The following is a 27,729-nucleotide window of genomic DNA, read 5'->3' as shown; positions in this document are numbered from 1 at the left end:
TCCTCCAATGCTAGCATCTGGAAGCGCTAGCGATGTTGCTCCGGGGAGCGGCTGAGCTGCTGCAGGATGGCCTTCCTCAGGTCAGCATAGACCAGTTGGCTGTCAGCAGGGAGCTGCTGCACTGCTAGCTGCGCCTCGCCAGTCAGGAGTAGGAGGAGGCGCGCTGCGCGCTGCTCCAGCGGCTACCCCCACGCCTCGGCTGCTTGCTCGAAGAGAGGGAGGAATGCTTCCGGATCGTCCTGTGGTCCCATCTTTGTGAGGGTGGCGGCAGCAGTGGCCGACGCCCCTGCTGACGCGAGCAGGTGCCAGAACGCCTGGTGATCTTCCTGCTGGGACAGCATTAAGGCTTCGAAGCATTGCTCCTGTTCCTTTTGGAGGGTGATCAGCGCTTGATGCTGGTTCTGCTGGGCTATGGCAAGGGCAAGGATGAGCTCTTTGAATGGGGAGGACTCTATGGGGTGGTTCCCTACTGTGCTCCTGGGTTTCAGCACCACTGTAACAGTTCCTGATGTAGATGGAGCACAAAAGCACGGCAGGCGAGAGTTGATGTTTACACACTTTATTGAGCTTTTCAGCTTTCTTTCTTTCTCCTTCCTTTCACTCACTCACTCACTCACTCACACATGCGTTGTGATCGGGGAGAGACCCCTTTTCTCTGCTCTCTCTCCTGTTATGCTCCATCCCTGTAACACACACACACACACACACACACACACACACACACACACACACACAATAATTGACAGCAGGTGGAATGACTTAGCCACTTACTGTACCTTCCCTGACCCCGTCCTCCATTCACATACTGCTGCTTGGCCACGCCCCCACTGCCACAGAAATCATACAAATTTCTTTGTTTTTGGTTATAAGTCATCGAAGTATGCATGTGTTCGAGTGTACTGGAAAAGCTCAGCTCAGAGGGTTCCATGTAATGATGTAATGATATCAAGTGGCTAAGGACAACGAGGGTCAAGGACATTGTGTGCCAGCAGCACGGTTGAAACAGGCAGGTGTCAAACTTGGAACTTTTATATCATGATTGGAGTTAATAATAAACATCACTGAATAATGTTCATTACCTCTAACCATTATATATATATATATATATAAAATGGTTAGAGGTAATGAACATTATTCAGTGATGTTTATTATTAACTCCAATCATGATATAAAAGTTCCAAGTTTGACACCTGCCTGTTTCAACCGTGCTGCTGGCACACAATGTCCTTGACCCTCGTTGTCCTTAGCCACTTGATATCATTACATCATTACATGGAACCCTCTGAGCTGAGCTTTTCAATAAAAAACACACACACACACATATATATATATATATATATATATATATATATATATGTGTGTGTGTTTTTTATTGTTTTTGATGGTTTCATATGTTTCGTAATGATCATTATTTTCTAAATATTTATCAACATACCGCCATTGTGGCACAGGAGCCTGTGATTGGTGGACAGCTGACAAAGGGTGTCTCTCATTGGTTGTAAATCATGACATAAAAATATGGGACCTGTTGATTGGCAGTTCACATACTGAAGCCAGGCGGAGATGTCCAGCGTCTGTTGCTGTTGTCCAAAGAAAATTACAGCTAAAAAAGCTCTACTACCAGATTACTTGGGCAATCTTAGTCAGAAAGAAGCGAATGACACAGAAATTAGAGTTTATTAGTGGTTATGATCCATACAAAATTCCTCGAAATGACTGGAGTGACGGTGCAGATTTGTGGCTTAGCATTAGCTATAGAGATCTTGCAGTCACATGACCGGAAAGTACACAGCCGCCATTTTGTCGGTAAAAAACACCACTGAATACTGCTGAATACTGCTGCACTCATGTACAAAATGGATAAATTTCAACTGACGGACTACACGGCTCATTTTTCTAATGAACAGATAGATATATGTCTAAAATAAACGACCTATGGATTAGTGACCCTTATGGCTTACCGGACGTAGTTTTCATGACCGTGTCAGTGGATATGGAACTGCCAGAGGTGGAATACTAGGGTTGCCACCTGTGTCTGACAAAAATCCTGGACATTTCGACCATCCAATCGACCTTTTTGCTTGTAAGCAACGGCGCCCTTCACACATCTAAATCAAGACAAAAATTGCCCTTCTACGCTGAAATTGTATTGCTCTAATTAGTAAAAATGACACTTTTGCTAGTTATTTGTTTAGTTAATTGCTTTACATAATATAGCAGGTCTTCATTATTTTGGTTTATTTCCAACAGTTTTTGGTTGTGGACACCTGGGGGCAGTAGTGGGCACAGGTAAAAGGGGAATACATAATTAAGTTCTGTTTGTTTGCTTATGTGGAATAAAAATAATCTAATTTTTTATTGTATCTGAGAATACCTGAATGTAAGGTGTAGTGTCAAACAGCTTACCTGATTGCTTAGAGTGTGGTGTGTGCTTTGCTTGTGCTTGCCTGTGCCTCTGCTGCTCTTGGCTAAACAAATACATAGGAGGACATATAACTGGGCACATACAGTACATACAGGAGTAGGCAGATAAGACTATTTGGATTTCATTTAATTCACCAAAACCTTACCTAATCTTCCATTTATATTTGGTGTTTTTCTTTGCTGCTGCTATGAGTCCTGGCTGATTTTCAATGAATGTCTTGAACTCAGTACAGGACAACTGAAAGTTTAGCCTGACTTGAAGCTCAGCCTTCACCATTGCAACAGAGAGTCTGTTTCTTTTATCAGTCCAAGCATCCTCCATTGCTCCTTTTCCCCCAAAGCAGTTCCAGGGCTGGTTCGGGGCCAGTGCTTAGTTTGGAACCGGGTTTTCTGTTTCCACTGACAAAGAACTGGCTCTGGGGCCAGAAAAACCGGTTCCAGGCTAGCACCAACTCTCTGCTGGGCCAGAGGAAAGAACCGCTTACGTCAGCGGGGGGCGGAGTTGTTAAGACCAACAACAATAACAAGACCGCGAAAGATCGCCATTTTTAAGCGACGAGAAGCAGCAGCTGTACAAACGGGAAGTCAGCCATCATCATTATTATTGTTGCTGCTGCTGCTTCTTCCGTGTTTTTGCTTTGATATTCGCGCCAAGGTTTACGCAAACGTAGCGCCGTAACTGACGTATACAGCGACGTAATGACGTGGCTCCGCCTAGCACGGCGAGCTCGGAAAAGCAAACTGGTTCTCAGCTGGCTCGCAAGTTGAAATACACATTTTGCCCATTATGTACAAAAAACCGGGACATTCAGTGTCCCGGATTTTTATTTTTTTTTTTCCGGGACAGACCATGAAAATCCGGGACAATCAGGAAAAAACGGGACAGGTGGCAACACTATGGAATACCCAGACATGTATAATTACCTCATAAACTTTCCCTCGCTGTTCAGTGCGCACTGATCACGACGTTGCTTCTTTGATCGCTCACGTCTTGTGTACGTTTCCATTTCTCTTTTGTTTTCTCTTCAGTGGAGAGGAAGTGTGAGCAAAAATGGACGGTACATAATCTGGAGAGGTCGGGTTATTGCTCTTCCCTGAAAGACAGAAATATACTGACTAGTGGCAATTGAGCACGAGGAATTTATGATTTGATACTTATGAAGTTATCTATCACTACATGTGACCCCTAAAAGTGTAAAATAATTTTATATCTAGAGACTACATTGATTGTCACACCACTAAAGACCCAATCCACCCCTCCGCCCCAAGCCTTTTCTCAGGTTCCCACTTCCCGGAATTTTTTATTAGAGCAAGTCATAAACTTATGTTGCGAATAACCACATGGATATACTGAAATAAATACATGGCGAGCCTGAGATGAAATGGTCACTGCACAGGCGCCAGTGATCATTCTTTCCAGTTGGTTCCCATGCCTTGTTCTTGTTGTTTGCCTCGGCCCAGCCGATAGCAGCAATCCACTTTGCATGCCTGTCAGGGTCCTGTGGCAGCCTATGAACCTTTCTTCCCGATTTCTGACCTCTCCTGTTGTGGCATTTATATGCCATACAACTCTCCGGCATTGTGGCACGGTAATATTTGAAGATTTGGGCAAAAAAACCCCCAAAGTCAGTGTTGGAAAGACGGCGGAAATATGGCGTTTGACCGACAAAATGGCGACTGCTTACAATCTGGAGCGGATGTGACGTCACGTGCAAGATCTCTATATGTTGGAATGTACATTCTTTTTCCCGAAAAGTCCCGACACGGAAGAACAGTTAAAAAAACTACAGAAGCAAGAAAACCTTCTTTGTGTAAAGACTTTTTCCTGACATCAGCTTTTGGGAACAGAATGTTGTGAAAGCCAAAGCATTTACTCTCAAAGGGCTCTGACCTAAACTGTGGTCTAGATTGTATTCCTGCCCCCTTCCATGTCTCATCAACCCCACGGACATGTATTTACACAGCTATCTGCACTCCATTTATACAGTGATACTTATTATTGTTAAAACAATATTTGAAGTGTTATTTGTAATATATCAAAATATCTTGCTCTAGACTTTTAAACAATGTTGTAAGATTTTATTTTAATTTTATCTAATAGTGGATGGTACAATAATTACAAACACTAACAGAATCAGGACATTCCAGTTGTAGCTATAGTCATATAGTAACTATAATCACCCTTGTAATAATAATTTCAATAAATGGTTAATGTTCAGTTCCCTTTTCATTAATTCTTGATTCAAAGGCACAACTGAGTCACACAGGTTGATAAGTGTGTAACGGACAATCACAATTTTATCCAAAATAGTTTTTCTTGCCTTAATCGATTGATTTCCATTTCACATGTGTGCAGCTGTTGAAAAGTTAATCTTTTTTTGTAGAACTCTCTCAGACTGTAGGTTCATTTCTACACTCTGGTTCCACAGTGACATTTTGCACAGGACTGTGTTCCTTTGATAACTGAAACAAAGCTCCAGCATTATTATACTCATTCAAAACTCTCCACAGCTTAATATACCCTAAATTATTCATTCCTCTGCTACTAGAACTTTTTTCTTTCTGAATGTGTCTGCATATATTGGTGTTATGGCTTTGTGAATTTATGATAATTATGCTGCTTCACCTATTTAAAAAAAAATCAACTGCATTCTGTCCTCTCCAAAATAAAATAAAGCTCTGGGCAAGCGGAATTGTTTTTCAGGCAAGTATGTTTTGGGTGATGCTTGCACATTGGGCCAGTAAGGCAGGGAGATTTTTTTTTTTGAGGGCTGAAGCACACAAGCATGCAGCCTACTGCACAGTGTCAAGAACAAATGTAAAAAAGTTGGTTTAAAGCTGAACGTGAGCAAAACGAAAGCCATGTTTTTCAGTGTAGATGTCGATCCCCTTCACACTCTTGATGGCGAAGAAATCAGACAAGTGTTAACTGAGTCAAGCTTTTAAATATCTAGAACAAGCTTTTAAATATCTTGGAAATTGGTGTGACAAAGAAAAGGATATTTCTACTAGGAAAGCGCTAGTTTAGAAATCTTTACACAAAATGAAGAAAGTGTGGAAGAATAACCTGTCGAACCCAACAAGCTACAACAATTTTGTGCTACAACAGAAACTATCCTACTCTATGGTTGTGCCACGTGGTCACTAACACAAGAGGAAAAGTAGGTACCCTATGGGTACATGTGGCTACTGCTTAGAAATAAAATTGTTTTCTGATACCATGTCCATACAGTAAATATAGCATATATATTTACTCTATGAGACAGTAGCCACAAAAATGAAGCATAACCCAAAAATTAACAATTTAAAAATCACAGAAGTAAAATATACCAAAATGTCTATACTTTATATTATTCTACTCTTAACTCTTACAGTTTTCAAAACTGAAACATCCGAACCGAGGCTGACATACACATGCTGTCGCCATGACCCAAACTCTTATTTCCCGGAAAAGACCTGGCACTTGAGCTCAATGGTCTCAATACTCTTTTCAACAACTTCCTCTAACGACTCAGAAGTGCGTCACATCTACATCACACATGGGACTACTGGCTGAAAAAGGCGAGGAAAGGGGGACAACCTGGAGTATATTTTAAAATAGGAACACATTTTCCCTCGGTAATAAGCATAAACATGTCTGAAAATGATTTCTTTAGTCTAGTCCATTTATTTTGAATGGTGAACCGAATTGTATACACTCACTGACCATTTTAATCAGAACACGTGAATGTGCAGTGTGTGATTGTTAGACTCATTCTTACATTCTTACAACATGATGACATAGTGGCTACAGCCTCTATGTGAGGCAGTAGCCACAAAAATCACTCGATGGCATATATACGCGCATGCTAAGAATGGTGTACAACATCAACTGGACAGACAAAGTTTAATAACAACACTTTATGGCAGCTTGAGCAGAATTTCAGAAGTTATCAGGGAATGACGTCTAAAACTTGCTGGTCATACATTCCGGGACACATCATCTCCTGCACACCTCACAGAGTCCTGGCTACCAACTCATGGCTATGTTGAGAGAGGACAGCCACCATGAACTTTCATAGACACTCTTCTCCATGACATTAACATCAACAATGTCCGTGAATTAGAAACCTGCACGAAACACAGAGTGGTTAGGCGTCGATTGTCTCGCTGTCAAAAAAAAAAATGACGCCAACTGGAAGAAGAAGACATTGCCTGGCCAAAAAATAAAAGGCATCATTTGGATTTAAATCAGTAAATACTTAAGAACCTTTAAGTGGATAATTACTGCAGTGATTAATGTTTCAGCTGGCAACAATTATTTTAACCCAAACTGATACAGTGAATAACTTCTCATTTCTTTAACAACCATGCTGGAAGACGTATCCTGTGGCCATGGAAAAGATGGTTTCAGAAGGGTTAAATTATTCCCCTGCATCAAGCAAAGTAAACAACTAAGGAGATTGCTGAAATGACTGGAATTGGGTTCAGAACTGTCCAACACATCATTAAAACCTGGAAGGATAGTGGTGAACTATGAAATGACACACTTTGCCATGCATGCAACACTTTCATGCATCAGTTTGCCATGCTCTCACACAGTGTTTCACACAGAATACTAGTATTCATGTGATTAGAGAGAGCAGGACCATTTATAATTTGGACTAAAAAGATAAACTAGATCATTAATGGTTTTTTTTTTTTGCTCATCTTTTCAGCTTCCCAGCATGTTTGGAGACCTGCGTTCCACCTTTATTTCACTCATGATTGGCTCCTATGCATCCTCAGCAGTCACTTTTCCTGGAGTTAAGGTGTGCGAACAAATTACACTCAAACTACATTCCTTAATAATAATAATAATAATAATAATCTCATCTCATCTCTAGCCACTTTATCCTGTTCCACAGGGTCACAGGCAAGCTGGAGCCTATCCCAGCTGACTACGGGCGAAAGGCGGGGTACACCCTGGACAAGTCGCCAGGCCATCACAGGGCTGACACATAGACACAGACAACAATTCACACTCACATTCACACCTACGATCAATTTAGAGTCACCAGTTAACCTAACCTGCATGTCTTTGGACTGTGGGGGAAATGAGAGCACCTGGAGGAAACCCACGCGGACACAGGGAGAACATGCAAACTCTGCACAGAAAGGCCCTCACCGGCCAAGAGGCTCGGACCCGGACCTTCTTGCTGTGAGGCGACAGTGCTAACCATTACACCACCGTGCCCCCAATAATAATAATAATTGGTCATTATTTGGATTTCTGTATGGGGAAATGTTTCTATTCATTGAATGTCCATTAAACTGAGAAATTAAAGCTACTAAAGGACAAGGGGCAGCACAGTGGTGTAGTGCTTAGCACTGTTGCCTTACGGCAAGAAGTTTCTGGGTTTGAGCCCAGTGGCTGGCGGGGGCCTTTCTGTGTGGAGTTTGCATGTTCTCCCCGTGTCTGCGTGGGTTTCCTCCAAATTATCTAGTTTCCCCCACAGTCCAAAGACATGCAGGTTAGGCTAATTGGTGGCTTTAAATTGACCATCGGTGTGATTGTGAGTGTGAATGGTTGTCTGTGTCTATGTGTCAACCCTGTGATGATCTGGTGAGCTGTCCAGGGTATACCCTGCCTTTCGCCCATAGTCAGCTGGGATAGACTCCAGCTTGCCCCTGACCCTGCACAGGATAAGCGGTTATGGATAATGGATGGACGGTTTCAACGTGTTTTCAATTTGTCTCCAAGGTGATCTATGACCTGGGAGTGAACTTTATCACTATACTGATAGTGTGGGCAGTGTGTGCTGGCCTCGTCTTCCTCAACTGTTTCCTCAACTGGCCTCTTGAAGCCTTCCCTGGCCCTGAAGACATGGACTACACGTAAGACATGGGACATGTGTTTAACATGTTAGCATAATGTTTCCTAATATGGTAACAAAATGTAGATAAAAATAATATAGTTCAGTATCATTGGTATGTGTTTGAATAGTGTCTTGCAGCATATTAAAACAAATTGTTGAACTGTGAAAATTGTACAAAAAAATGTAAACACTTTTTTGGCTCATAAGAATGCCAAGTGGATTGTTAGTGTTCTTGTTTCCACATTTTGTGATTTCAGCATTGCAAAAACAATATTGTGATAATGATGAAACACAATTATACATTGCACAGCACTATTTCTTCCCTGTCATTTCCTGGTCTTTTCTCTAGTGTGAAGATCAAGTTTAGCTGGTTGGGTTTCGACCACAAGATCACAGGAAAGGAGTTTTATAAGCAGGTGACAATGGTGGGCAAACGATTAAGCACAAATAACTCCCCCACGCAGAAGGAGCTGGCCAACACCGAAGGTCACAAACTCTGCCTTTCCACCATGGACCTGGAGGTGCAGTGTGACCCGAAAGAGGAATGTAAGAGAATGAGTTTGCATTTTGTTTCTTGAACTATATGCATAATAGCTTACAGAATCTATTACATCGTGTAATCAAGGTAGAAGAAATGAACTGTAACTACTGTATTGTCTAGAAGAATATGGAATGAGAGAACTGATAGTGTATGTAATTGTGATGATTAAGGTGTGTCATTATTCTTGGTTGCAGCTCAGTCCTTCATGCAGAGCATCTTGAGCCCTCTGTTCCTGCTCAGCCTGGTTACAATGTGCATCACTCAGCTGCGTCTGATCTTCTACATGGGAGCCATGAACAGCATCTTGGAGTCCATGAGCCATGGGGACCTTGATACAGGTGCATGAAGAATAAATGGAGAATCCCCCCCCCCAGTATCAGTTATTGCAGATTGTTACAGTGGGTCAATAACGTTCATTGTTTTCATGGCAATTAGTACTGCACTGGTATTTTGTATTTTTTTTTTTCACTGGCATTGATTATTCTTTTTGCTCTCTTCCTCTTAAATTCCTCATGCTTCTTGGACTTTTTCTTCAGTTGAGAGAATGGAGTTGGGTAAGAAATTGATGGTTGTACATAGGGATTGGTGGTATGGTAACAATCTTGCAATAAATTACATCATGATACAATTTTATGATAGTATCAGGAGTATCATCAGCACTTCAACAACACTGACTGACCCCAAAATCACAGTCATAACAAGCTTCTTTTTGGCATTTCCAAAATGTCTGTTTTTAATCTGTTTGCTAAAACATTTCAGCAAGTCTAAATATTATACATACTGTACTGTATGGTAATATGATATTTATACCATATCACCCACCCCTATTTGTAAGCTAACCTAGATTGTGTTGCTTTGCTGACCCAGCAATTAACCTTCACCCAGACAGGTTGCTACTGGACCAAAACACTCCCTCATTCCCAGCTGTCCTGCTTTTTATGACCTTGAAAACTAAACTCTTTAACATTAACACCAACTCATTCATTAACCACAGTAGTGACTGACTGACCTTTGAGTATTATAATGTACACAAATAAATATTCCTCTTTCTCTCTCTATTACTCACAGTGAGTCTGTACTCCTCTATTTTTGGCGTGATGCAGCTGCTGTGCCTCTTGACCACTCCAGTCATTGGTCAGATCATGGACTGGAAGCTTAAGGATTGTGATGATGAGTCAGACATGAAAGATGCCAGCAAGTGAGTCAGCATCATACATCAACACACTATAATACTGTTCCATAGTATGAACACATAACATATTTAACAGTTGTTCCATGAAATCGAGTCATACATGTGCTGATAGCTAACGAGGTGCGTAGCGCTGAGTGGCATGACTCTAAAAGCCATGTACGAGATTGAGTGGAATAACTGTTTTATTATATCCACATTCACTGGATTTTGAGAAACAGAGCATTTTTATTTTTTGCAACTTCGATAACTGAACTTTATACAAACTGTCTGACAAATTAATTTCTGCTTAGAATGTAAACAAACTGGTGAAATGACAGTAGCAATTTGTGAAAAATGTTATTATAATAATTCTTGAAAAATAAAAAAAGATACGTTCTTACCATCAAATACTTTTATTCCATATTTTGTTGCTTTTTTTGTATTTTTGTGAGGTTTTGTTTTTGAGTAGAGTTTTTATTTCGTCCTCAGTTAGTTCAGCAACATGCTCCGCCATTTTGTTTTTCTCTACTCACAGTATATGAGCTGATACCCTAGTAGTAGAGTAGCCAATCAGCGTGAGTGATTGCTCATATCCAGTGAATGTGGATAGAATAAATTAGAATGTCAGCAAGTGCATATAGATATGTATATACACCAGTGATTGATTTGTGCGTTGTTACCATGCCCCTACTGCGATGCGACCTGGCCTAGTGGTTAGCATGTCTGCCTCTCGACTGGGAGCTCGCGAATTCTACTTGCGGTCATGCCATACCAAAAACCATTATAAAAATGGTGTCTACTGCCATCTGGCAAGGCATGCTGCAATACAGATGCGAGTAGGGAGTCAAACTCTTGTGGTTGCCAGAGGACTGGCCCACCACTATAACCCTAGCTATATAATAGGTGAGAGGCAAAAGGCTATGGAAACGGAGATTAGTGCTGCCCAATCTGCCTCAAGAGACTGGTTAGTATTGGGATGGAAGACTGCCTGGGAAGACCAGGTCCTGGCATGGGAGGGACTTTGATTGATTGACCATGCCCCTGGTTGATACGTTTTTAGCTGATATGCAATAGCCTCAATAATCTCCTCACAGTTCAGAATTGTTTGCCCGTGTAAAGAAAGTCAACAAAAGATAAGGCCAAATAAATATTAAGCCACAAAAAAAAAACACAGCCATCTTGATGAAAAATTTGGCTTGAGGTTTTGATTTTTGTGTTTAGTCGTTAAAATGTAGTTTTCTGAATGACGGGTTACGAACAGGGTTCTCTTTATAAATCTTTTCTCTTTGCTTTATTTCTCAGAGGTCAGCCACAGCCCAAGCGAAGGGACAGAAAAATCCAGAAGATAACCAATGCCATTCGGGCCTTCGCCTTAACTAACCTCATCCTTGTTGGTTTTGGCATCACCTGTCTTATCCCTATCCTCCAACTGCAGGTAAGTGAATGCAAACCTTTCTGCTCACAGAAATGAAAAACTGTTCTTAGATTATTTGCCCATATATGAACATGGGCATGAATCAGAGGTAGATGGATATAAGCACAAGCTTAATCTTTATTAAAGATTATAAAACAGGCACACAGAATTGTGGTTAAAAACAAAGAGGTCAAACAATTTCCAAACAGAGCAAAAGGCTCAATAGCAAGAAAACATTCATCCATCCATCTATCCATTGTCTGTAGCTGCTTATCCTATTCTACAGGGTCGCAGGCAAGCTGGAGCCTATCCCAGCTGAGTATAGGTGAGAGGCTGGGTACACTCTGGACAAGTCGCCAGGTTATCGCAGGGCTGACACATAGAGACAAACAACCATTCACACTCACACCTACAGTGAATTTAGAGCCACCAATTAACCTAACCTGCATGCCTTTGGACTGTGGGGGAAACCGAAGCACCTGGTGGAAACCCACACAGACACTGGGAGAACATGCAAACTCCACACAGAAAGGCCCTCGTCAGCCACTGGGCTCGAACCCAGGACCTTCTTGCTATGAGGTGACAGTGCTAAAGCAAGAAAACAATCAGGAAATAATGCAAATAATACTATTTGAAAAAAAAGGCAAACCCCAAAACCAGAACTGCCTGAGTTGCTTAAATTCACAGAGTTGATTGAGACTCAACAGGAAACAGGTGTGTTATTGTTCAGGTGACTGTTGGGCAGTCTGGGCTGGATTTGGATCATGATATAGAGTGGAAATAGATGTAACAAACACTAAATAAGCAGCAGAAACCTGCTCAATTATTATTGTCGCTCTTGAATTAGACTCATTAGCCTTAGCCTTGAGTCTGTAAATTTTGTACACTGTCTCCACCCAGAGCACCAAGCACTTTAGAAGTGTCCAAGCACTTTACAAATAACACTGTAACACTTTCTGATGTGGGTGGAGCACAGAAGCATGGCAGGTGAGAGTTGATGTTTATATAAATACTTTTTATTCGGGCTTTTCTGCTTGCTTGCTTTCTTTCATCGCTCACTCACTCACTCACTCACTCACTCACTCACTCACTCACTCACTCACTCACACATGCATTGTGGTTGGGGAGAGAAGGGTAGACAGAAGTCGGAGGAGTGTAAAAGTGGCCCCCCACACAGTGCAGCTTTTACCTCAGAGAAGGCCTGTTGGCACTGCTCGCCTCAGCGACTTTAGAACAGCCCTCAGGTGTTCCAAGTGCCACAGCCTTTCTCTGCTCTCTCTCTCCTTTTATGCTCTGTCCCTGTAACAAACAGACACACACACACACACACACACACACATTAATTGACAGCAGGTGGAATGACTTAGCCACTTACCTTCCCCGACCCCGCCCTCCATTCACAGACTGCTGCTTGGCCACGCCCCGCTGCCAAATACCCCCACCACCCGACTCAGGCCGGGGAGCTGTCTGGCCTGAAGCTGACTCCCCCCCCCGACGGGACAGGAAGTCCGCCACCACCATCTGTGCCCCTGGCCTGTGGATCACCTCGAACTTAAATGGCTGGAGGGCGAGATACCAATGGGTGATCCACGCATTGGCATGCTTCATGCGGTGGAGCCACTGGAGGGGCGTGTGGTCCGAACAGAGAGTGAAAGGGTGCCCCGGCAGGTAGTATCGGAGGGCAAGGACAGCCCACTTGATGGCGAGACACTCCTTCTCGATTGTGCTGTTCCTGCTTTCACGCATCGGGAGTTTTCGGCTGATGTACAGCACGGGGCGCTCCTCGCCCTCCACCTCCTGGGACAAAACGGCCCCCAGCCCTCTGTCCGATGCATCAGTCGGTAAAAATGAAGGGTAGAGAGAAGTCGGAGGAGTGTAAAAGTGGCCCCCCACACAGTGCAGCTTTTACCTCAGAGAAGGCCTGTTGGCACTGCTTGCCTCAGCGACTTTAGAACAGCCCTCAGGTGTTCCAAGTGCCACAGCCAATCATTACTGTAGATTACGCTGTTGTCTAGATAGGTGGCCACGTAGTCAGCGTGAGGGCGGCCGCTGGAACATAGCGGGCACCCCAAACAACCCAAAAGGGAGCGTGACAAATTGGTGTAATCCAAACGGTGTGGAAAAGGCCATTTTCTCTTGGGATAGAGGAGTCAAGGGGATCTGCCAATATCCCTTTGTTAGATCCAGTGTCGAATAAAAAAAGCGAGCAGCACCTAACCGATCAAGCAACTCATCAATGCGAGGCATTGGGTATGCATCAAATTTAGACACTGCATTGACCTTTCTATAGTCCACACAGAACCGTACCGACCCGTCGGTCTTGGGAACCAGGATCACTGGGCTACTCCAGTCACTGTGGGACTCCTCGACTATGCCCATTTCGAGCATGGCCTTGCGTTTGTCCTGAACCACCTTTTTCTTGTGTTTGGGCAATCGGTAAGGGCGGCTACGCACTACCACCCCGGGGTCGTTTCGATGTGGTGCTCTATGAGGTGGGTACGACCAGGAAGGGGTGAGAACATGTCGGAAAATTCCTTCTGCAGCTTGGCTATCTCCGTGAGTTGGCCCGGTGAGAGGTGGTCTCCACAAGGGACCGGAGTAGTCAAAGATGTTATCTTTTTTACCTCCGGCCCCAGCTCTGCCTTCTCTGGGACTACTGACGCCAATGCCACGGGGATCCCCTCATTCCATCATTTTAAAAGGTTGAGGTGGTAGATTTGCAGTGCCCCACCCCTATCCATTCGCTTCACCTCATAGTCGACGTCCCCGACTCGCCGTGTGACCTCAATGGGCCCTTGCCACTTGGCGACTAATTTAGAACTCGACGTGGGCAATAATACGAGCACTTAGTCTCCTGGCATGAACTCTCTAAGGTGCGCGCCCCTGTCATATAGCCGGCTTTGACGTTCTTGTGCCTGCCGTAAATTCTCCTGGGTTAAGTGCGTGAGGGTGTGGAGTTTTGCACGCAGGTCAAGAACGTACTGGATTTCATTTTTACTCGGTGAAGGTCCCTCCTCCCAATTTTCCCATAGCACGTCCAGAATGCCACGCGGCTTATGCCCATATAATAATTCGAAGGGAGAAATCCCTGTGGAGGCTTGCAGGATCTCTCGTACTGCGAACAACAGGGGCTCGAGCCACTTATCCCAATTATGCGCATCTTCACTTACAAATTTACGGATTATGTTTTTGATTGTCTGGTTAAATTGCTCTACTAAGCCATCCATTTGTGGGTGATAGACACTGGTGTGGATAGCCTTAATCCCTAGTAACCCATTCAGCTTGCGCAGTGTGCATGAAATAAACGAAGTGCCTTGGTCTGTCAGGATTTCTTTCGGAATCCCGACCTGGGAGATAAAGCGGAAGAGCGCTTCCGTAATACTGCATGCTGAGATATTGTGAAGAGGCACTGCTTCCGGATATCGCGTTGCATAGTCCACTAGAACTAAAATAAAGCGATATCCCCATGCTGACCGATCTAATGGCCTGACGAGATCCATCCCAATTTGCTCAAATGGGGTCTTGATTAGAGGAAGAGGGCGCAAAGGCGCTTTTGGAGTAGCTGCGGGATTTACTAATTGGCATTCACGGCATGCCGCACACCACCGACGGACATCCCTGTGAATCCCTGGCCAATAGAACCGGGCCATTATTCGGGCTAGTGTTTTATCTTGCCCCAAGTGTCCAGCCATGGGATTAAAGTGAGCCGCATGAAATACGAGTTCCCTACAGGTCTTTGAGATTAACAACTGGGTTATTTGTTCCTTGGTTTGAGTGTCCTGCGTCACTCGGTACAATCTATCTTTAATAATAGCAAAATAAGGGAAGATCGGTGCTGCACTTGGCTGAAGCGTTTGACAATCAATTACTCTCACTTGGTCAAACGCATGCTGCAGAGTCTCGTCTCGTGACTGCTCTAACGGGAAATCCTCAAGGGAATCCCCGAGAGAGGGAGGAGGAGCAGGCTGCTCCTCACTCTGACGCGGTGTTGACGTAGATGGCTCTGCAGCAGCTTCTCCAGTCAATGCCACACCGGGATCTTCCCATGACCTACTAGTGCAGGACCCACTGCATGTTAAATATTCCATTAGGTTTTTAAATCCCGGCCAATCAGTACCCAAAATCAACGAGTGGGTGAGACGGGGACTAACTGCTGCCTTTATTCTATGCATTTGGCCCCGGACTAGAATTTGGACAGACACTAGAGAGTAATGGTGAACATCTCCGTGCACACACAACACTTTCACCCCTTGTGCTCACCCCAATGCCTCACCTTGCACCAGGCATTGGTGAATTGAGGTTTGATTACAACCGGAATCCACCAAAGCGTGATATGTATCCCCTTGAATACTCACCAGTATGTGATACGTTCCGGCCCAATTGGGGCGGTTTCTGGTGCATCGGGGATCCGGATTACAGCACTCACCTCCCTTGCGGAGCTCTGACCTTGGAGATGCTCCGATTTCCCGCCGCGCCAGCACACCGGCCCAGGCTTTCCCTCTGCACTGGTGTTATGGGTGTCACTCACCTGAGGGGGAGACAACACAGACACAGGAGAGGGAGACGGGAGGACACCATGGGTGTGACAGGCCGGCTGGGAAGGAGCCAGCCACTGTCTCCATGGCAGGGGAACAGGGTGAGGAGGGGGGCGAGAGACAGGGTGAGAAAAGAGAGAGAGAGAAGAGAAGCGAGGGGAGACGCCTCGTCTGCCTGCCGTTGGAGCCGCCTCCAGATGGTCCTCTGCCAGTTCGATAGCTCACTCCAGCGATGCCAGGTGATGACACTGGACCCATTCCCCCATTCCTTCCGGAAGTTGAAAGACAAACTGCTCCAGTGCCACCAGATCGATGATCTCGTCGGTGTCATGGTTTTCCGCCCTCAGCCACTGCCGGCAGGCGTCCCAGAGCTGCTGGCTGAATGCAAACGGCTGGCCGACCTTCTCCAATACCAGCATCTGGAAGCACTGGCGATGTTGCTCCAGGGAGCGGCCGAGCCGCTGCAGGATGGCTTTCGTTAGGTCCGCGTAGACCAGCCGGCTGTCAGCAGGGAGCTTCTGCACTGCAAGCTGCACCTCGCCAGTCAGGAGTGGGAGAAGGCATGCCACGCGCTGCTCCAGCAGCCCCCCCCATGCCTCGGCTGCTTGTTCGAAAAGAGCGAGGAACGCTTCTGGATCATCCTGTGGTCCCATCTTCATGAGGGTGGCGGCAGCGGTGGTCGACGCCCCTGCTGACGCGAACAGGTGCCGGAACGCCTGGCGATCTTCCTGCTGGGCCAGCATCAAGGCTTCGAAGCATTGCTCCTGCTCCTTTTGGAGGGCAATCAGCGCTTGATGCTGGTTCTGCTGGGCGGTAGCGAGGGCAAGGATGAACTCTTCGAATGGCGGAGACTCCATGGGGTGGTTCTCTTCTGTGCTCCCGGGTTTTGGCACCACTGTAACACTTCCTGATGTGGGTGGAGCACAGAAGCACGGCAGGCAAGAGTTGATGTTTATGTATAAATACTTTTTATTTGGGTTTTTCAGCTTGCTTGCTTTCTTTCATCGCTCACTCGCTCACTCACTCACTCACACGTGCACTGTGGTTGGGGAGAGAGCCCCCTTTCTCTGCTCTCTCTCTCCTTTTATGCTCCGTCCCTGTAACACACACACACACACACACACACACACATTAATTGACAGCAGGTGGAATGACTTAGCCACTTACCTTCCCTGATCCCGCCCTCCATTCACAGACTGCTGCTTGGCCACGCCCCCGCTGCCACAAACACAAGATTAATGATTAACTCCTCTATAAACTAAATAGGTAGAGGGCTTGAAATGAACACCCCATTAGGTCTGGGCTGTGTGTTTCCATGCTCTAGTTAGATTAGATTAGATAAAACTTTTTGGGAGGGTTCCCTCAGGGAAATTAAGATCCCAGCAGCATCATCAACTTCTAGATAAATTAAAATAAGTATTTACATATACAAATATAAAAGAATAAGATATGGGGAAGAGAGGAAGGGCAGAGGGGGAAAGGGGGGAGAAGTGGGGTTAGGGTAAGTGTGTGTGTGGCCGAAACATCCACCCATCCGTATCTATACCACTTATCCGTCAAGGTTACGGGGGACACTGGAGCCAATCCCAGCTGACTTCAGGTGAGAGGCGGGGTACACCCTGAGCAAGTCGCCAGTCTATCACAGGGCTAACACAGAGACAAACAACCATTCACACTCACACCTACGGGCAATTTATAGTAGCCAGTTGACCTAATCTGCATGTCTTTGGACTGTGGGAGGAAACAGGCACACAGAAGGGCCACAGCTGGCCATGAGGTTCAAACCCAGAACCAGTGCACTACCGTGCCACCTTGGCTAAATCAGCTTTCTTTAATATTTAGCTAAATTTTTGCCATGATTGCGGCTCTGATGATAAGGTAACAAACAATTTATAGATGAAGGCTGTTTTCTATCTTATGGCCATAAGTGTGTCAAATTCATCCAAGTGATCAGGGCTCACAATTGCGCGCATGCGCGCACATGCACGCACGCACACACACACACACACACACACACACACACACACACACACACACACACAGTGTTCTTGCGGTAATTTGTAATATATTGTTGTATGTTTGTTTCAACAATACATCATAACTGAATGAAGGACTTTGCTCAGCTTTTAAATATAACATATCACCTTTTTGTATATTGAAAAGCTTGACTTAATATCATGCCTTGCATAGAATTAAGCAATAAAATGTAAAGATGTGATCATTAGCACCCTAACTCACTTAGGATACACAGAATTAAATTATATATTGAAATATTAGGTGATCATAACCAGCATTCTGTCCCACCAGATGTTCTCTTTTGTTCTGCATACCATTGTCAGAGGTTTTATCCACTCAGCTGTTGGAGGACTTTATGCCGCTGTGTAAGTTTGCTACTTTTAAGTCAAACTTTAAGAGTCACCTGTCAGTGTAGCACTCCTTGTAAAGTAGGAATTAACCATTCTTATGGATGTACATATTTGTGTGTTTCTTTACAGCTACCCCTCTTCTCAGTTCGGAACCCTGACGGGGATGCAGTCTCTGATTAGTGCCCTTTTTGCCCTGCTCCAGCAACCTCTTTTTATGGCCATGATGGGGCCACTGGGAGGGAATCCACTCTGGGTATGACCAAACACATCAGAGTGAATCGCACTGTTAAACAGAGTAATATTAAGACTCTGTAGCCTGTGGAGTGTTGAGACCTCAGATCTCTAAAATTTATCACTTCATATTCACACTGAAGCTCAAGCTGTAATAAAACCCCTTCTTCTTTCTCTCCTCTGTTTCTGTGTCTCTCTTCCAGGTGGATGTGGGTCTCCTCGCCCTCAGCATGCTTGGTTTCCTTTTGCCCCTCTACTTGCTGTATTTCCGCAAAAACCTCCACCAAAAGAGGAAAGAGAAAGAAAACGATGCCAAAATCTACATCAAAATCAATGGCAGTGACAAAATGGAGGCCTTCATCTAGACCCAGGCTTAACCCAGAACCTGAAGCAAGGATATATGGGGACAAAGAGAATGCATGTCATTTTTATTATGAAAGACTTATTCACATACACTCATGCACACACGTCTTGCTAAGAGGTTCAATGAACTAAAAATGCTGCCTTATCAGCGTGAACGCAAGCTGACAACAAAAAGTGAAAGAGGTTTAAAAAGATGTGAAATTAGTGTGTTCAACTGCATATTTTTCTATCTTCCCTAGATTTCTAACTGATGTGTGGCGAAAAAAAACAAAAAACATTTGCACATTTCATGTTCTGCTGCCTTACCAATGTGTTGTAAACGAAAAGAGCAATGAGAATGGTAATGGGAATTTTATATTTGTATGAGTTTATAAGGATACATTAAACAAGCTGGTCCAGATGAGTTGGCTGAATTAATTATGAATAGTAATACCTACATTTCTGTGCCACTTCTATTAACAGCCTCATTCAGAAATTCAAAAAAATCAATCAATAAGTGCATATTGAATCCAATAAGTGCCTCTACAGTACTATCTAGGGATAGGCTTACAAATTCTGCCTTTTGTCCCTCCCTAGAGGTAAACATAGGAAATGCAAAGCTACAAACCTGGCTAGTGTGCTGAACTCTTCTGATGCACATCACCTCATGGAGGCAGTATTTGACCCAAACCTACATATTTCTGTCTGGTTGGAGAGATTATATCAGGTAACTTGAGAGGTGCTATGGAAGATCTACCTACCAGGGATCTTATTTATTTACAATGAAACATGCCATAAAATCCATTATGATATATTTAATTACATTAGAAATATATATAATAATGCAATACAGAGAAGCCATGCACATGGTTGCTCATACATTTTTTTTTTTTTGGTTGTAGATACTGAGGTGAAAGCCTCTCTGATGTGATAAACCTTATGCATACACTGTAGGTTACTATACATTCACATATTAGGTACTGTAAGTACCAGAGGTGGACAGTAACGAAGTACATTTCCTTGAGTACTGTACTTAAGTACACTTTTTGAGTATCTGTACTTTACTTGAGCATTTTTTTTTGGAAACTTATGACTTTAACTTCACTGCATTTGAAAGGCAAATATCATACTTTTCACTCCACTACATTTCTGTCAAGGTCCTTGTTAGTCATTATACTATGAAGTAGCTTTGAACGTGGTTGTTTTATTTTCTCTCCTTTTCTAAAACATGATTATTTTTTTTTCGCGGGTGACACTGAGACAGCCTATCAGTAATCACTAGGGTCACGTCATGTCCATAGACTGTATAAAATCAAGATCAATGATTTCTCAGCAGCATTATTTGAACATGATCAGTTGATGGCAGAATGGAAGGAGACGTTTTTTCTGGGGAATGCACGCACCCATGGCTATAGCTGGAACCCATGTTTCAGTTTTATGAAAGGATGAAAGATTCGTTTTGTTTTAAATGTTTGCTTTATTTGCCGAAAACGAACCACATTACGGCCTACAAAAACTCGACATCCAACCTGCAGAAGCATCTTGAGGTATATAAATACTTGTTTCAAGAGAAAGCTTGCAACAAAGTTGTCTGTGCTTTTAGAGCTAGCGATAATGTTGCAATAGCTATGCAGTCTGGTTAGTCAAATGACTTTCCCATCAATGATTTGCCCACCAAGTTGTCATAGCCTTGTCCATGGCATTTACACATAGCTAGTTAACTTGGTCACTGTTAGTTAGCATGTAAAAACAGAGTTATGCTAACATGAATAATGTTAACTTATCTGAAGTCCTTTCAAAAATATGTTTTAGCAAAATCTTGTCAAATAAACAATGTAGAAATGTTTCTTTTCTAGTAACGTTAGCTACCCAATATGATTTCAAGTTTCAAAAGAGTTTTCTAGCATGTCAGGTGGAGTTTCACTGACTAGCTCGCGTAACGTTAAACCACCATGATGGCACAGCAGGTGTTCATTTTGTGAATTCACATTTCTGTCTCTGGTAACGGCATTAGGTTTTGTAAGCGTTGTGGCAATAGTACAATGATGTGTTGACAGAAAATGTACTTTTAATACTTAAGTATTTTTTAAAAGCAAGTACTTCAGTACTTTAACTTAAGTAAAAATTTGATTATACAACTTTTACTTGTATCGGAGTAACATTTGACCGGTGGGATCTGTACTTTGACTTAAATAATGAAGTTGGGTACTTTGTCCACCTCTGGTAAGTACAGAGATGTGGTTTTACTCTTTTACATAGTCTGTGACTGGAGTGACTGTTTTATTGGATACCTCACAGCACTTTTAGCTGATATATAATATTTGCTGGGAAATACATCACATGTCTTTTTTCATACAGACTACATTCATGACATTGAGTAACATATTTTCCACAGAGGAAATCATGGTGGTTTAAAAATCATGGTGGTTTAACGCTACGCTAGCTAGTCAGTGAAACTCCACCTGACATGCTAGCAAACTCGAAATCATATTGGGTAGCTAACGTTACTAGACAAGAAAGATTTCTACATTCTGTTTATTTAGCAAGATTATGCTAAAACATATTTCTGAAAACATATTTCGTTTATTTTGCTCACTCGTGATATATGTTCACCACTCGAAGATAAACTTCAAATCTTAGTGCCACCGTGTAATATCCTCTCTCTCTCTCTCCCTAAAGTTTTTCCACAAAATCAAGTCATACATGAACTGGTGATGTGCGTAGCACCAAGTTGGTTATAAGCCACGTATTACGAGATTGAGTGGAATAATTGTTTTATTATAGCCACAGTCACTGGATTTTGAGAAGCAAAGCATTTTTATTTTTAGCAAATTGGAAAAATAAAAACTTCATACAAAACATCCGACAAAATCTTTTCCACTTAGAATGTAAACAAACCAGTGAAATGACAGTCGCAATTTGTGAAAAAAGCTATAATAATAATTCTTGAAAAATAAAAAAGATACATTCTTACCAGGGCGGCACGGTGGTGTAGTGGTTAGCACTGCCTCACAGCAAGAAGGTCCGGGTTCGAGCCCCGTGGCCAGTGAGGGCCTTTCTGTGTGGAGTTTGCATGTTCTCCCTGTGTCCGCGTGGGTTTCCTCTGGGTGCTCTGGTTTTCCACACAGTCCAAAGACATGCAGGTTAGGTTAACTGGTGACTCTAAATTGACCGTAGGTGTGAGTGTGAATGGTTGTCTGTGTCTATGTGTCAGCCCTGTGATGACCTGGCGACTTGTCCAGGGTGTACCCCGCCTTTCGCCCGTAGTCAGCTGGGATAGGCTCCAGCTCGCCTGCGACCCTGTAGAACAGGATAAAGCGGCTAGAGATAATGAGATGAGAGACATTCTTACCATCAGATACTTTCGTTCCATATTTTTTTGTATTTTCTGGGGTTTTTGTTTTCGAAGAGAAATTTTATTTCGTCCTCGGCTGGCTCAGCAACATGCTGCTCACAGCTTACATTATATGAGCTGATAGCCTCGTAGTAGAGTCACAATCAGAGCACGTGATCGCTCACAATCACGTAACAAAGTGTATATATACTATTCAAAAAAAGTAGGGGATATTTTATTTTGAGATCCAAATTTTCACATATACAAAGGGATACGAAAGCATGTTGTATAGTTCCTTACTGAGGAAGCATTTCCAAAGAAATTCATCACCCAAACACATCAATAACACTCTCATGATCAGCACAGGATGTTACTGATGATCAAGGGGGTCGTGCCACAAATTTGCATGACTCTGAATTGGAAGGTTAGAGCCACTCCAAAGGAAGATTTTGAAGAGAAAGCATCAGATTATCAGTGGTTGAAGTCGTTAATTAAACAGAGACCATGCGCCGTCTAACACAGGATGAGAGGTTACGTGCCCTTGGCATGCTATTGGTTGGCACAAGACAGGTCATTGTGGCAAAAGCATTGAATGTTTCCCAGTCTGTCATCAGCAGATTATGGTCCAGACATCGTGCTACAGGGTCTGTTCAGGATAGACCACGATCCGGTCGACCAAGGGCAACAACTCAGGCTCAGGACAGATTCATCCGCACTATTGCCTTGAGAAATCATATGGTAACAGCAAATCAGATAAGGTCTCAACTTCGAAGGGATACTGGCTTGGTAGTGAGTGGCCAGACCATCAGGAATTGACTGCACAGATTTCACTTACACGCCCGATGTCCTCGTGTCATTCCCTGTTTGAGGGATCGTCACATTAGGGCCAGACTCCAATGGTATCGTCATCATCAACGCTGGGATAATCGCCGATGGAACCACGTAATGTTCTCAGATGAGTCGAGGTTCACTGTGGACTTCCTGGACAGACACAGGAGGGTTTGGCGCCGACGTAATGAACGTTTCCATGACGTTAACGTCATTAGACATGATCCGTATGGGGGTGGCTCTGTAATGGTGTGGGGAGGCATCACTGCTGCCGGCAGAACAGACTTGCATGTTGTTGCTGGACGTGTCACAGGGCAGTACTACCAGGACAACATCTTGGCACCCCATGTTGTGCCGTTTGCACGTCGTTATGGCCGCCGTTTCATTTTCCAAGATGACAATGCCAGATGTCAAAGGGCCAGGATCGTTACAGATTACCTCCAGCAGCAGAATATCACCAGATTACCAGCACTCAGTCCGGACCTTTCCCCCATCGAGCATGTCTGGGACATGCTTCGACAGCGGCTACGCCAACGTCAACAACCTCCTGCCAATGTCCAAGAACTTGCTGCAGCATTGCAACAGGAATGGAATAACATTCCCCAAAATGACCTGGGACGTCTCGTTAGGAGTATGCCACGCCGAATTCGAGCTTGTCTAGCTAACCGAGGGGGTTTTACCCGCTACTGACTTGGTTTCAAAATGGTGGTAAATTTGCTGTGTGACCCTGTGTTTGTGTTGACCCTTATTCTGGAGAATCTGTCCTTTATTGACTGTACACAGGGTTTCGAATAAATTGACAAATGTTTCCTTAATGTTTTTCTGTCATTTGTTTCCTTCCTGACCTCATGATCTGCATTTCATTCTACTTGTAAATCCAATATCCCCTACTATTTTTAATAATATATATATATATATATATATATATATATATCAGCTGGATAGTACAGTGGTAATGCTCACTGACTACGATGCAGGAGATCGGGGTTCGAATCCCGGTCGGGGCAAAACATCATCCAGTAAGGGTCCTTAGGCAAGACCCCTCATGATATATCGGCCTACCTCAGGAATGAGTGAAGACATAACTGATAGAATCATACCGGCTCAGACGTCGCCCGGGTCAACAAGGTCTGCATGGGCTACTGGAACAAGACATCGATGGACGAGGACAGAAAATACGGAGTTGCTGGAATGCTACTATACAAGCAGTCCCAGAGAGAGGGGATACATGCAGCGATACTTCGAAACCCACAATCAAGGCTAACAAAGATTGCCCAGTGTTCCAACATCCGTAATCGAAATCTACTATCACAACTAGAGATTAATGAAATACAACAACGATGCTATGGCAAGGGGGAGCCAGGAAGACAGGTCAGCGGGGAGATGTCATCATCCCCACAACCAGAGATTGGGTACCAAGCCCCAACACCTAACAGCCTCAACACAAGAGCTAAGAGCTGACCACAGCAACCTCCCAGAACAAGAACCAGTAACCATCTCAATGGCAGACTTCCAAGAAAGAGTGTCAAAGATGAAGAGCTGGACAGCACCAGGCTGTCCAACCCCGATATGATCCATACGTACTGGCTGAAGAAGCTAACTGCACTCCATGAATGCCTAGCAGCACAGATGAACCAGCTGCTGAGGGATGGAACCCACCCAGAATGGCTAACCCAAGGCAGGACAGTCCTAATCATGAAGGACCCCCAGAAGGGACCCATCCCATCCAACTACCGGCCAATTACCTGTCTCTGCACAACATGGAAGGCCCTGTCAGGCATCATTGCGGCAAAAATGAGTAAGCATGTGGCTCAATACATGAGCAAGGCACAGAAAGGGATTGGCAGTAACACCAGAGGAGCCAAGCACCAGCTACTGGTTGATAGAACAGTCGCTCGAGACTGTAAGAAGAGACAGACCAACCTGTGCACTGCCTGGATTGACTACAAGAAAGCCTACGACTCAATGCCACACACATGGATACTGGAATGTCTGGAACTGTATAAGATCAACAGGAACCTAAGGACCTTCATCCAGAACTCAATGGAAATGTGGAAGACAACCCTAGAGGCCAACTCAAAACCCATTGCCCAAGTCAACATCAAGTGCGGCATATACCAAGGAGATGCGCTATCACCACTGCTGTTCTGCATAGGCCTGAACCCCCTCAGTCAGATCATCACGAAGAGCGGCTACGGGTACCGATTCCGTAGTGGGGCAACAATCAGCCACCTGCTCTACATGGATGACATCAAGCTGTATGCCAGGAACGAGCGAGAAATAGACTCGCTGATCCACACCACCCGGATCTACAGCGATGACATAGGGATGTCATTCGGATTGGACAAGTGTGGCCGGATGGTCTCAAAGAGAGGCAAGATGATCCAGACTGAGGGGATTGACCTACCAGAGGGCAACATAGGTGATATCCAAGACAGCTACAAGTACCTTGGCATCCCACAGGCTAATGGAAACCATGAAGAAGCCACAAGGAAGTCAACCACAGCCAAATACCTCCAGAGAGTAAGGCAGGTCCTGAAAAGTCAGCTGAATGGTAAGAACAAGGTCCGAGCCATCAACATGTACGCACTACCAGTCATCAGATACCCCGCTGGCATCATAAACTGGCCAAAGGAGGAGATAGAAGCCACAGATATCAAGACTAGAAAGCTCCTCACCATGCATGGAGGGTTCCACCCCAAGTCCAGTGCCCTGAGACTATACACTAAGCGGAAAGAGGGAGGCCGAGGGCTAGTGAGCATCAAGACCACGGTCCAGGATGAAACATCGAAAATCCGAGAATACATCAGAAAGATGGCCCCAAAGGATGAACTGCTAAGTGAATGTCTCAGGCAGCAGAACCCTGATGAGAGTGCAGAGGAGGAGGAGGAACAGACAACCTGGAGAGACAAACCCCTACATGGTATGTACCACCGTCAGATAGAGGAAGTGGCTGATATCAAGAAATCCTACCAGTGGCTGGATAATGCAGGACTGACAGACAGCACAGAGGCACTAATCATGGCAGCACAAGAACAGGCCATAAGCACAAGAGCCATAGAGGCCAGGATCTACCAGAGTAGATCAGACCCAAGATGCAGACTGTGCAAAGAAGCCCCTGAAACAGTCCAGCACATAGTAGCAGGGTGTAAGATGCTAGCTGGATCAGCGTACATGGAGAGGCACAACCAAGTGGCTGGGATAGTATACAGGAACATCTGCAACCAGTATGGAATAGAAGTACCCAAGTCCCAATGGGCCATACCACAGAAGGTGGCTGAGAACAACAGGGCCAAGGTTCTGTGGGACTTCAGCTTCCAGACTGACAAACAGATCCTGGCTAACCAACCGGACATAGTGGTGATGGACAAAGAGCAGAAGAGGGTGGTGGTGATAGATGTGGCGATCCCAGCTGACGCCAACATCAGGAAGAAGGAACATGAGAAACTTGAGAAGTATCAAGGGTTGAAAGAGCAGCTGGAACGGATGTGGAAGGTCAAGGGTTGCGTGGTCCCCGTGGTAGTGGGGGCACTTGGGGCAGTAACCCCCAAACTGGGAGAGTGGCTCCAGCAAATCCCAGGAACAACATCTGAAGCCTCAGTCCAGAAGAGCGCAGTCCTAGGAACATCGAAGATACTGCGCAGAACCCTCAAACTCCCAGGCCTCTGGTAGAGGACCCGAGCTTGAGGATGACATGGATACCACCCCCCCCACCCCCCCACCCCGGGGGTGAGAAGAAGATTTATATATATATATATATATATATATATATATATATATATATATATATATATATACAGGGGTTACTTTGAGCCGGTACATGACGGAACAAGATCCGGAACTTCCGTCGTCGGATCCGGCAGCTATTTTCATTTCATTCGGTGTTCCGGCAGCTATTTAAATGGATCAGATCACCTCCGTGACCATCACAAAGGGAAAAAAATCAAACAATAAATTAAATAAATAAGTAAATAAAAATTTGTTTAGTGTTCGGTTTTGATTTTGATATCTGTTGTTGATTTCTCTCCTATGACATCCACAAAATCTATGCGAAAGGGGAAGGGGGGGACATGGGGTGTATACTTCCGCTCAATAGAACACCGGGGTTTTTTGTAGCCGTTAGCTTGCGCTGTGGAAAAAATGGCAAAAAAAAAAAAAAAACAAGAAAGCTTACTAAAATTTTTCAAAGTCCCAGGACAGCCGGATCCTAAACGTTACCCTGCCCGCTACAGACATTTTACACAGGCAGCGCAGGATCCCACCCGTGATGGAGCAACCCGAGAGAGCTACAATGGGCTGGCAAAGCGCCGGTGCATCCTGAACCTGCCGAGCACCTGCGAACAATCCCAGTTACATAACAAATCCTTGACTATGTGAAGGGTGTAGGCGGATCGCTGCCCTGAAAAAAAAAAAAAAAAAAACCCGTTACATGTCAACTCGTTATTACTTAAGAAAAGAATTAACAGTGTTACTTGAAAAAGAAAAAATGGTTCACGTCACTTTTTAAAAACCCGTTATTACTTACCCATTACTTGAATCGATTGCACTTATGGCTGCTACTTGAATCCTTGGAATATAGTAAAACTTGAATCCTTAAAATGAATTCTCCAGCTTGTTTTGTAAACCCTTTATTTCTTAACTATTACTTGAATTGATTGCACTTATGTTTGCTGGCACTGCTTTTAAACTTGAAATATGCTTGAAAT

At 44.2% G+C, this 27,729-nt stretch overlaps 1 protein-coding gene across 2 annotated transcripts in view; it reads left to right on the top strand.

The window, feature by feature from the left end:
- Positions 1 to 19,282, top strand: part of slc43a2b (solute carrier family 43 member 2b) — a 37,392-nt gene extending 18,110 nt beyond the window's left edge. Inside the window, exons 6-15 of one of the 2 annotated variants that reach the window (XM_060909312.1) lie at positions 7,122 to 7,214; positions 8,147 to 8,280; positions 8,611 to 8,807; positions 8,997 to 9,140; positions 9,339 to 9,356; positions 9,871 to 10,000; positions 11,276 to 11,408; positions 18,230 to 18,303; positions 18,418 to 18,541; positions 18,723 to 19,282. In XM_060909312.1, coding sequence (XP_060765295.1) covers positions 7,122 to 7,214; positions 8,147 to 8,280; positions 8,611 to 8,807; positions 8,997 to 9,140; positions 9,339 to 9,356; positions 9,871 to 10,000; positions 11,276 to 11,408; positions 18,230 to 18,303; positions 18,418 to 18,541; positions 18,723 to 18,884 — 1,209 coding nt within the window. In that variant the 3' untranslated portion in view covers positions 18,885 to 19,282. The remainder of the gene's footprint in view (positions 1 to 7,121; positions 7,215 to 8,146; positions 8,281 to 8,610; positions 8,808 to 8,996; positions 9,141 to 9,338; positions 9,357 to 9,870; positions 10,001 to 11,275; positions 11,409 to 18,229; positions 18,304 to 18,417; positions 18,542 to 18,722) is intronic. The other variant, XM_060909313.1, reaches the window with a different exon arrangement.
- Positions 19,283 to 27,729: the final 8,447 nt, after the last annotated feature.

Source organism: Neoarius graeffei, chromosome 25 (genome assembly GCF_027579695.1).
Source record: "Neoarius graeffei isolate fNeoGra1 chromosome 25, fNeoGra1.pri, whole genome shotgun sequence".
NCBI lineage: Eukaryota > Metazoa > Chordata > Actinopteri > Siluriformes > Ariidae > Neoarius > Neoarius graeffei.
The sequence above is the reverse complement of the archived record's forward strand: the minus strand, read 5'-3'. Positions and strand labels throughout refer to the sequence as shown.